The sequence below is a fragment of the Scyliorhinus canicula genome, chromosome 14 (genome assembly GCF_902713615.1).
Source record: "Scyliorhinus canicula chromosome 14, sScyCan1.1, whole genome shotgun sequence".
Taxonomy (NCBI): domain Eukaryota; kingdom Metazoa; phylum Chordata; class Chondrichthyes; order Carcharhiniformes; family Scyliorhinidae; genus Scyliorhinus; species Scyliorhinus canicula.
The window spans coordinates 49,409,674-49,422,126 of NC_052159.1; the positions used below are offsets into that span (position 1 = coordinate 49,409,674).

A 12,453-nucleotide genomic window follows, 5' to 3' on the forward strand; every position below is an offset into this window, starting at 1 on the left:
TTGCAACTGTACTTTATGCACCACTTGAAAGAAAGACCTGGTTCCACACACACTCACTCTTTAAATTCAATAATCCCAAGCTAAGCAAGGAGTTATATTTTTAAATCCCGGTAAAGAGCCCCCAATTTTATAATGATAGCGGACCAGACACCAATAGAACATACAGTGCAGAAGGAGGCCATTCAGCCCATCGAGTCTGCACCACTTAAGCCCTCACTTCCATCCTATCCTCATAACCCCTCTTAACCTTTTTGGACACTCATGGTCAATCCACCTAACCTGCATGTCTTTGGACTGTGGGAGAAAACCGGAGCACCCGGAGGAAACCCATACAGACACTGGGAGAATGTGCAGACTCCACACAGTCAGTGACCCAGCAGGGAATCAAACCTGGAACCCTGGTGCTGTGAAGCCACATGTGCTACTGAGCTGCCCGAGGCTAGGATACTGAATGGAAACCCCAACATTTTTTAAATATGCAAGACTGTGAGGAAAGGATACAATCTGAACAATGTTAACAATCTAAACAATGCTAATCAATAGTGTGACACAATAATCCTTAATTGCTATCTTTATTTCCACTCAACAAAATAATCTTGGGTCCCAATCCACTTGTAAATACACATAGCACACAGGAATACTTGCTGTATAGAGATGTCTTGGATACTCCACTTGATAAAGAGAGATCTTTTGAGATGGCTTAAAGAAAAAGACCCAACACCCCTGTCAGAATAATGTGAAATCTCTGGTTGTATTTTTACAGAAATTTTCTCCATTTACCTTCCAGCCCAAAAATGAACACTGAAAACCTTAACATCTGACTGCCTCAACCCTGGCTCCTCCCATTAACTGCATCTTACTAAACTGAACACTGTTTCTAATTAACACTCCGCAAGGATGTCTCTAATTAACACTCCGCAGGGACCTCTTAATATAAATAAAAGTCTATTCACCCAAACTTTTACGATGCTTTAATTGCACCCCATGGCTCTAAAAAGCCTCGCTGTCTTCCAAACCAGGATTTTTAAAAAACATGGCTGCAGCTAACCCAGGCTTATAACCCTACTGCACCAAATACATATAATGTAATGTATTTGAAATTTCTACATTCATCACAGGCAAGATATCTGCCATCCTTACCTGTTCTGGCCTCAAAGTGACTCCAGATCCACAACAGTATGATTATCTCTTAACTGCGCCATGAAATGGCTTAGCAAGCAATTCAGCTCAAGGATATTTTGGGATGGGAAACAAATGTTGGACTTGCCAGTGATGCTCACCTTCTGTGAAAGAATGAGAAAGCATTTAATTATTAGTAAGTCATTATAATCTTGCCAGAGGGTAAGCAAATATTCCTGAAAGATTTAATGATGTATTTTTGTTTCCCCTTTAGGCTCTGAAACACCAGGAGAAAGTTCAAATAGCGATTCCCTTCTTGAGTGGCTTAACACATTTCGGCGGACAGGAAATGCCACCCGCAGTGGACAAAGTGGGAACCAGACATGGAGAGCAGTTAGTCGGACAAATCCCAACAGTGGCGAGTTTCGCTTCAGCCTAGAAATCAACATTAATCATGAGCATGAATCTGGCATTGGTCAGCCTTTGGACACATCTGCACTAGAAAATAACAGGAACCAAAATACAGAAAATGCCCAATCACAAAGTTTGTTGAATCCCATTGCTAGTCGCACAAGAAGTCGAACTCGAGCCCAACTCCAACTGGCTAATGAACAGACAAACTCTGAAAGTAATTTTGGAGGCACGTTGAGGATTGAGGAAGTTGAAACCGTGGAAGTTACTCCACCTTTAGCCCGAAGAAATATCAGAAGTGAAACTATTGGAAGAACCACAGATAGGCAGAGGCCCAGGCGGCAAGGTGTAAATCGACAAGCGGGTTTAAGTGTGGCTATTGAACGACAAATTGGTAGACGAAGAGCAAGGCAACATAGTGTTAGAACAATACCTGAAGATTGGAGTGAACCTGTAGAGTTGCAAAGGGACAACATTCAAACCGGAGAGAGAAACCGTAATGTGCACAGGCAAATGGAACAACGCAGATCTTCTCGAAATTTTCACAACCAACGAAGTCGATCGCCTTTGCGAAGAGAAAGTGTTACTGTAAATTCTTTGGACAGACCTCTATCCCACCAGGAAGATAATTTACATCCAAGACAGAGCACTAGAAGGCAACGGACAATGGACCAATCTACCATGACTACTGAGGAACTGCAAACTGTTAGTAGCAATCCTTCTGCACAGTCAACAACTGGTGGAATGCATAGACAAGAAGCTTTGGATGAAGGAGATTTAAATAATTCCAGTGGATCCTCTGCCGCTGTTCGAAGGCATCCAACTATTATGTTAGATCTTCAGGTTAGAAGGATACGTCCTGGAGAAAACAGAGATCGTGATAGTATTGCTAATAGAACTCGATCCCGTGTCCGAATGGCAGAAAATACAGTGACGTTTGAAAGTGACAGTGGTGGTTTCCGCCGTACTATCTCACGATCTGAGCTTGCAGGTATTAGGACTTATGTTAGTACTATTCGTATACCTCTACGTAGGATATCTGAAACTGGACTTGGTGAACCATCATCCATAGCCTTGAGGTCAATACTTCGTCAGATTATGACAGGATTTGGTGAACTGAGCTCTCTAATGGAGAATGATTCTGATTCTGAACTTAACCAAAGAGTTCAGCAGAACCCATCTGATAACGCTGATTCAATTAGCTCGCAGATCAATCCAAACAGCAATTTCTTGAATCCAAATAATGAATCAACTGGCGCATTCACAGGGGACCGATCAGGAATGAATGAAAGCACACAGAACGAAAGCTTTGATAATGCTGCTGAAAGCAGAGAGACCAGACAAATTCGAGACACAAATAGTTTGGTAGAAAATGGTACCCTACCAATTTTACGGCTTGCTCACTTCTTTTTGCTGAATGACGATGATGAAGAGGAACGCCAGAGAGGTCTGACCAAAGAACAAATTGACAATCTTTTGACTCGGAATTATGGAAACATCAGTGCAGAGAATGAAGTTAGTAAAACTTGCAGTGTATGTATTAATGAGTATGCAATTGGGAACAAGCTTAGAAGACTTCCTTGTGCACATGAATTTCATATTCATTGTATTGACCGTTGGCTTTCTGAAAACTCCACCTGTCCTATTTGTCGACAGCCTATTTTGGGTTCCAGTAATTGATTGGGGTGGACGCTGTACACAGTATCTTATCCATTTTGTAAACTTTAAAGCACTAAAAACCTGAGTTATAGGAATTTGTAAAACAAATGTTATAGATTCTATTATAGAACCATGCAATACATTCGTATTGCTTCTTGCTGAAGCTTTATTTTTTTAGACTTTTTTTGTTGAGCTGAGCACTTTGTCATTGGACTGATTAGAACTGAAAAGTGAACCAAGCTGAAGTATATTGTTGTACATTCTTAATCATATCTAATACATTTGTAGATGCAATTATGGTTTGTAGTGTGCTCTTTTTGTTACAAGATAACAGTGCAAATTAACATAAGGCAATTGTCATTCAGTCTGACTGATAGTACAAATCATCTGATGAGCAGAACTAAATTGCCCTTAATCATTGTTTATGATATATAAAATAAAACTTTACAGATTGATAAAATGAGCTTGGTATTCTGAAAATAAAAAACGAGCAAAACATTTGAAAGAGAATATAGACTGATATTTCTGCCAAATTACAATGAAACTTGCTGACATTTATTGCAAACTCTAAATTTGGAACCAATATTCCAAATAAAGAATTTAAAAAAAGATTTAGAGTACCCAATTCATTTTTTTCCAATTAAGGGGCAATTTTGTGTGGCCAATCCACCTACCCTGCACATCTTTGGGTTGTGGGGGTGAAACCCACGCAAACATAGTGAGAATGTGCAAACTCCACACAGACAGTGACCCCGAGCTGGGATCAAACCTGGGACCGTGGCGCCATGAGGCAGCAAAGCTAACCACTGCGTCACCATGCGGCCCTGATAAAGAATAAGTTGATATATTGTTGCTAATCCGTGCCTATAAATGCAATGAAATTTTGTTCCATTCTTCACTTGTCTTCTTCCCCCCCCCCCCCCCCCCATTCCAGAAAAAGGTTTTAATTTATGCAGTACTGCCATAAGTTAAGCAAACTTAGGAACTTAGAAACTGATCAACCAATCTCAGATTTCTTAATGTTTCCTGAACTCAATGATCATACATGAACACTGTTTTTGAAATTACTTGACAAATTTACCATTCTAGCACCTGTAATGGAAGACCACCTTGTGGATTAGGTGAGGCAGTGTGCTTTTAAAACCTTCTCTTTGGAGTTTCAAAAGCACCTGGAAAGAAAAGCTTTCCTTGCTGTTAGACTTTTTTTTTCTGAATTTGAAAACCTAATATAGGAATGTTAATACAAGGATAGCTTGTATCATAAAATTAAGCAATTGGAAAAGGAGATGTGGGTTTCAGGATCACATGGTAGTTTGAAACGGTCCATCTTTTGAAGAGTTATTTGTCCAATGACTTCTGGAGACATATTATTGTCATCTGTCTAAATTTTGTGATGCATTGTACAATAGCAACTTAATAATTCTTCATTTGTCTCTGCCAGATTGCTGAGTCTAACAGTAGCATGGAGTATTAAAGTCCAGGAACATTTACCCAGACTCCTTCAGCATTGGCTTCTTGGTTTGACCACTAAGGGGTGCACTAAATTACTCTGGCCAATTTATTATTTATTTTTTTTTTTTTTTTTTTTTTTTTTTTTTTTGCTGACATCTGTATTCATAGAACAGTAATGGCATCTGTTGACTTGTCCGTAAATGCTGATTATGTGCATGGTGCTACTTCCACTGGGACCTATTATTGGTAGTATCTTTTTGTTTAAGGTGGCAGACCCCTCAGCAAGCAAATTGAGGTCCTATAACATAGTGCCATTTTAAGTTAAAATTGGTTGGATCCATGTGCCATGCACACTCCAACCAGTTTCAGTAGCGATAGAGACCCTGAAAAGATAAGTTTCAAATTTTTTTCGGGGACCAAGAGAAGCAGGACTACCTTGAAATGGCTCCAATCTCTCCAGAAGGAGGAGGTTAAATGCATTGGCTGTTTAAAAGTTAAAATCTATTCCACTTTCTGGTCACACCAGTTTCCCTTCACAACAATAAATTCAAAATCAGATCAGACTCCAGTTTAAAAGCTGTGAAGATAGTCCCACCCTAGTTTCGATGGAGAATCTTAAACTTTAACATTTAAGAACTGGGCCTTTCTGAAGAGTTGTGAAAGTATTTGGTTTGGTCATAAGCATATTATTCTACCTCAGTTGACCCGCCAGTGTTGCTGCAGGTTTAATTTTACATTTGTCTGAATGACTTTTTCCTTTTTCGTATCAGCAGTGTATTTTGTCTAAACACGGATGTCAACTTTTTTGAGAAGCGCTGGAAATATAAAAAATTAATACAGTAAAATGTCCCCTCCAGATGAGATTCACATAGCTATAACATGTGTCGTGTCTGAAGCCGAGGACAGTTTTGTTATAACACAAAAAACTGAGAACACTCTGCGTGTTTGGCAGCATCTGCGGAGAGAGGGAGAGTTAATGTTTCAAGTTCGTATGACTCCTCTTCAGAGTTTTGTTATTTCGCCCATGTATGAATTTTGCATAACAGTTGCCATCTATGATGGCATGGTAGTTCAACAGCAATTGCCTTACAAAGTAAATTTAATTGTTTCGAAATGTTTCTACATAATTAAAAGTAACTCTTTTTAATATACTGAAGATTAGTTTGTCTTAATTTTTCACACTACAGAATCTGATCAAATACTGACAAATTCTCCTTTGGAAGTAAGACCTATTAATGTACCCAATATTCTTCATTCAAAGTTATAGAAAAAAGGCAAAATTACACATTCCATACAGCAAATTCCATGCATGTCTCCCTTTTAAAGCAAATGCAAGAAACGAGGTTTGCATCTGCAAACATTGACTAACCGACTTAATGCTTTTTTAAAACAAGTATTTTTATTCAGATTTTAACATTTTACAAAACAAACACGTTACACCCTCAAATACAATAAACCCCGCACCAAAACCGCACTCCAACCCCCCCCCCCCCCCCCCCCCCCCCCCAAACAGTTGAGGGTAACTAACTCTCCAAAATACAAAATAAACAAACCCCATCTATTGTAGAACACCTAATTTTCCCCCCTTAGGGCAAATTTCACCGTCTCAAGGTGTAAGAACTCCATTAGATCCTCCAGCCATGCTGGGGCACAGGGTGGAGAAGCTGACCTCCACCACTACCAAACCCGCCTGCGAGCGATGAATGAGGCGAAGGCTAAAACATCTGCCCCCGCTCCCACCTGCAGCTCCGGCACGTCCGTCGCCCTGGGTACGGCCCCCAGGGGACCGGCTCCAAATCCACATGCAGGATCGTCGACGTGGTGCTGAAAAATGACCTTCAAAATTTCTCCAACTTCAAACTGGACCAGAACATGTGCACATGATTAGCCGGGCCCCTCCCATACTTTGCATGTATCCTCTACCCCCTCAAACAGCCGGTTTCCGTGTGCACCACCGTCAATTGCATCAATCCCAGCCTCGCACACGAGTTTAAGGCATTCACCTTCCGCAGCGCCTCACACCACAGTCCCTCCTCCAACGCCATCCCAAACCCCTCCTCCTATGACTTGGCCTTAAACACCCTCCATAGACACTTTATCCTTCTCCAAAATCCTCCCATAAATCGGCGAGATGATCCCACCCTCCAACCCCAGTACTGACAGCACCTCTTCCAACAGGCAGGTGCTATCAGAAAGGTCACAAAAACCTTCCTAACAATGTCCTGCACCTGCATGTACCAAAAACCTCCTCACACAGAAATACAGACTTCCTCTCAACTCCTCCAAGCTTGCGAACCACACCTCCAGAAACATTCTGCATCTTCTTCACCCCTCTCTTCCCATCCCCGAAACCTCGCATCCATCCTCCCCGGCTCAAATCTATGTAGTACAGTGGTTAGCACTGTTGCTTCACAGTGCCAGGGTCCCAAGTTCGATTCCAATTTGGGTCACTCTCTGTGCGGAGTCTGCATGTTCTTCACGTGGTCTGCATGGGTTTCCTCCCACAAGTCCCGGAAGATGTGGTTGTTCAGTGAATTGAACAGTCCGAATTCTCCTTCTGTGTACCCAAACAGGCGCCAGAGTGTGGAGACTAGGGGATTTTCACAGTAACTTCATTGCAGTGTTAAGCCTGCTTGTGACAATAATAAAGATTATGGGTATTATGATTCCCGTGGATCAGCATTAGCCTCGACCTCACTCCCAACCTAAAGTACTGCCAGAATTACCTCCAAACCTTCAACGTGGTCACCACCACAAAACGTCACAATTACTTACCGGGGGCATAAGGAAGTAGTGTCGTCATCGCCAATGGTCGCAACCCTGACTCCGTACAAGAACCCGCCTCCACCTCCCTACTCCAGCCCTGCACATTCTCCACGTTCGCTGCCCAGTAATAATACAAGTGGTACAAAAGACTCAACCCCCCAACTGCTGGCCCCTCTGAAGTGCCACCTTCCTTATCCTGGCCACCTTCCCTGCCCAAACAAACGATGAAACAAACCTGTCCACCCCCTTAAAAAAACGACTTCAGCAAAAAGACCAGGAGGCACTAAAAATAGAAACCGCAGCAAAATGTTCATCTTAACTGCCTGCATCTGACCTGCCAGCAGCTGTCCCACCTCAAGAATCCGCTTTCACCCTCCCAACCAGACTTGTAAAGTTCTGCTTGTGAAGCCATGCCTAATTGCAGGCCACCTGCACTGCCAAATACCTGAAATGGGTGGTTGCCACCTGAAAAGGCATCCCCCCACCCTCCCCTCCAACCCTCACTCCTGGAGAAGATACAACAAAATAGTTGTTTTCCCCTAAATTCAACTTGTAGCCCAAAAATGCCCCAAATCTCTTGAGCAGGCCCGTTATGCCTCCCACCGAAGAGTTCAGGTCCAAAATAGATAACAGCAGATCAACCGTGTACATCCTGTGCTCCAACCCTCCCTATCCACCCTCCCCGCCTCACTATCCCCTTCCATAAATCCGAGCACCTCAACGCAATGGCCAAGGGCTCTATCACTAGCGTAACAGAAGGGGGGGGGCAAGGTTCATTCCTGCCCCATTTCCCGATATAGCGAAAAATACTCTGAATTCATATCATTTGTTCATACACACGCCGTCGCATCCTCATACAACAATTTCACCCATGCCACAAAAGGCCCAATCCCAAACATCTGCAACACCTCCAACTCCCTTCCAAATTCAGCAGTCGCCGCACATTCAACGACAACTGCCTACCCTTAACAAACCTGTCTTATCCTTCCAATCAAAGAACAAAGAAAAGTACAGCACAGGAACAGGCCCTTCGGCCCTCCAAGCCTGCACCAACCTTGCTGCCTGTCTAAACTAAAATCTTCTACACTTCCGGGGTCCATATCCCTCTATTCCTATCCTATTCATGTATTTGTCAAGATGCCCCTTAAACATCACTATCGTCCCTGCTTCCACCACCACCTCCGGCAGCGAGTTCCAGACACTCACTACCCTCTGTGTTTAAAAAAACCTGCCTCGTGCATCTCCTCTAACCCTTGCCACTCTCACCTTAAACCTATGCCCCCTAGTAATTGACCCCTCTACCCTGGGAAAAAGTCTCTGACTATCCACTCTGTCTATGCTCCTCATAATTTTGTCGACCTTCAAAGGCATTCCTCCAACTTTAACGCCAACCTTCGCCAGTATCTTGGCATCCACATTCAACAGAGATATGGGCCGATATGACCCACACTCCACCGGATCCTTACCTTTTTAAACAACAACGAAATGGATGCCTGATCCAACCATTGCGTCCTCAAAACATTTCTACCAACAGCAGTGCCAACTTATCCTTGAACGTTTTATTAAAATTCCAAGGGAAAACCATCTGGTGCCCAGCCAATGCTTTTGCCCCCCCCCCCCCCCCCCCCCCCCCCCCCCCCCCCCCCCCCCCCCCCCCCGACGGGGTCAGAGAATACGGCTGGGACCTATCGACCTTCGGCACCAACACTCCCCACCCCCAGTATCAACCTGCGAGTGTCCAAATTTGTAATGGTGGCCAGCATTTTCTTCACAATTTGAGACATATACGTGAACCAGCACCACCAACCTCCCCTCCAACGAGCACCCGTTACTATCACATACACACACCCCTTATCTGCCACCACCTTCTCCATCTGGAACCTCACCCTCTTGCCCACAAGAATTGACACTTCCAGGGCCCTGCTGTCAAAGCCCGAGTGAAATCTGGCTCACCAAATCCTTCCTCGGCCTCATCTGATCCTTCACCCTCAGATGGGTCTCCTGTAGCAGCACCACATCGGCTTTCAAACTCTTCAAGTGTGAGAAAATTCTTGCTCTCTTAACCAGGCCCCCCAGCCCTGCCACATTCCATATCATCTCCCTGAACACTGTGGGAGGTGGTGGCAGAGGTAGTCAGTGCGGCCAATCTCACTAGGAGGAGATAGCTGGTGGTCTGGAGGAGTAGGTGTCACTGGTGAGCCCTCTGCCCTGAGAGGGGCAGCAAACCAGGAAGTGTATCAAAGGCTCCAGTGCAGGTGCCCTCTGGTTGGGGTGAACTCTGCTGAGCCCTGCTTTCTCTGCAATGGGGGAGCGCTTAATAATAATAATCTTTAATGTCACAAGTAGGCTTACATTAACACTGCAATAAAGTTACTGTAAAAGGCCCCAGTTGCCACATTCCGGCGCCTGTTCGGGTACACAGAGGGAGAATTCAGAATGTCTAATTTACCTAACAGCATGTCTTTCGGGACTTGTCGGAGGAAACCGAAGCACCCGGAGGAAGCTCATGCAGACACGGAGAACCTGCGGACTCCGCACAGACAGTGACCCAAGCCGGGAATCGAACCTGCTGTCAAAGCCCAAGTTAAACACCTGGTCCACCCAGCAAAGCCTCATCTAGTCCTTCGCCTTCAGATGGGTTTGCTGCAGCAGCACCGCATTGGCTTTCAAACTCTTCAAAGTGCAAGAAAACGCTTGCTCTCTTCACCAGTCCGCCCAGCCCTTGCCCGTTCCATGTTACCACCCTGACCGCAGGTGTCTAACCCCCTCACCCCGCTATACCCACTACTCCAGGCCCCATTCATTAGGCGGAACCCAGCTCTAACCCTGGTCACTGTCAGCCCCCTGCCCTTTCCCAGAATCCCCCCCAACCACTTCCTCTCAAAAACACCGAAGCCAGTATCACCCCCCCAACACTATTCACACCTCCCAGGCCCATCGAAACCTATCCATACAGGATCCAATGACTGCGGCCCCTTCCCCCACTTTGCTCCATTCACTAGCCAACCTACGTTTGCTCACGAAGTGACCTCTGCCAGAGTCCCACAGAAACAAAACCAACACCAAATCCCCCAAACCTTTCAAACTCCCCACCCCATAATCCCACAAACACAACATAAAATAACACACAAAATCCCAGCCAATCCCCAAACCCTCCCTTCCCCACACAAAAATACGCAACAACCCCCAAATAACAAGAAAAATGAGAGGGGAGATACGTCAAAAGAAACGAAAAAAGATCACAGTCAAAGTCCAAACTCATCTCTGTCACAGTCCTTCAGCCTTCACGAAAGCCTCTGTCTCATCCGCCGTCTCAAAGTAAAAGTCCTTCAAGTTCTGAGTCACCCTCAGCTTCACCAGGTAGATCACTTCAGACCTCACGTTGCTACTATACAACGCCGCCTTCACCCGACCAAAGGCTGTCCGTTTTCTCACCAGCTCTGCCGTAAGATGCTGATATATTTGAATACCAACACCTTCCCACGTGACCTAGATTCTGCTTCGCCCCTCTCAAGACCTCCCACTTCACCTGGTAGCTGTGGAAGCAGATTATCACAGCCCTCAGTTCATTCATCTTTGGCTTCGGCCGGAGTGAATGACCAATGGACCATGTGCAACTTGTAAAGGGAGAGGTCTTCCTCCTGCCCCATCAACTTAGTGAACATCTCCGCAAAGTACTCTGTTGGTAATCCACCTCCTCGGGTATTCCCCGGTCCTCAAATTCTGTCTTTGTGATCTGTTCTCCAGGTCCTCCAGTTTGGCTCTCAGCCCTTTATTGCTCTCCACCACCCTCCTCAGCTCCTCTCCATAAAGGTGAACTGGTCGCTGTGCTGCAATAATGATTCCTCCACCCGCTTCAACACCTCACCTTGCTCTTGCACCTCCATCGATGTCTTAATCAAACCTGCCTTTATCGGGGCAAGAGTCTCATCTCCATTGGAAGTCTCATTTCCAATGTATGTCGAAGTGCTTGGAGAACAACCATTTAAAACTCCCCCGACACCACTTCAGTCAGCTTTTCCACCATTATGGGAGTGGCCCCTCCCGATGAACTAGCACCCGGCCATCTTTCCTCCTGTTGGACTCACAGCCACACTCGCCGACGGACTTTCTCTCGCTCCTTTCCCCTGATTCTTCTTCTGGAACCTCAACAAACAACCTCCTCAGGCCTTCCAACACCTAATCATTCATAAAATCTTCCCATAAACTGGGCATAAAGGGCCAGAAACTCTAGCAGGAGCCACCAAACGTGGGACCTCCACCTACACATCGTTATCGGAAGTCCCTTGTTGCTTCGTTTCTTAGCTGTTAAACTTTGTAACTTTGCACTGTAATTATTTCATCTGGTGAGTTATTTTAATGATTATAAATTCAACAGAACCGAAAATGAGTGAGAAATTCTCATATTTCAGAAACCACTCAGTACATATTGCAGGTTACTTTCAATAAACTTTGAATTACTTTTGTAACAGTTGTGCATGTTTGCGATTTTAAAGTTTCTTCCCAATTGTTTTGCTTGTGGCAACACTTCCAAGTAGCTGCAAGAAGTATTAGCAGTTATTGGAAACGCTACTAGACTGCACTGGGAGAGAGAGTATTTCAGCTGCCAAGTATCCTGACAACGATAACTTCTTGGTTACTTCAAGCATACCTTGGCATTTACGTTTGAAGCCACTGACATTAAAACCACCTTTAGTGTTGTATACCACCTTTAGCAGCTGTGCAATGTATCTCGGGAACTTGATATTGATTGGATCTCTGACTGATTTTGTTTCCCTTCCCTGTCCCTCTACACAGAGTTATTGTGCCCCATTCTCATTTTAGGTGAGATTATCTAAGTGGCTACAGACAGGGAATCAAAGCTGGGACCTTCTAGGTCTGTAGTTCAATACCAAAGTTTAGTGAATATGTCCATATGAGGAAAACTGTTTTTGCATTCCTGATTTATTTTTCCTGTTTGTCAACCATTGATTTGCATGTATATTAGCATATGTATAATTTTCATTATGACAGTCAATATATATTTAAGTATTGCAATTATATAAA

At 44.3% G+C, this 12,453-nt stretch overlaps 1 protein-coding gene across 10 annotated transcripts in view; it reads left to right on the top strand.

Moving 5' to 3' along the window:
* Nucleotides 1-5,792, top strand: part of rnf6 (ring finger protein (C3H2C3 type) 6) — a 61,414-nt gene extending 55,622 nt beyond the window's left edge. For all 10 annotated transcript variants that reach the window (XM_038819148.1, XM_038819144.1, XM_038819145.1 and 7 more), the window contains one exon: nucleotides 1,394-5,792. In XM_038819148.1, coding sequence (XP_038675076.1) covers nucleotides 1,394-3,210 — 1,817 coding nt within the window. In that variant the 3' untranslated portion in view covers nucleotides 3,211-5,792. The remainder of the gene's footprint in view (nucleotides 1-1,393) is intronic.
* The last annotated feature ends 6,661 nt before the right edge of the window (nucleotides 5,793-12,453 follow it).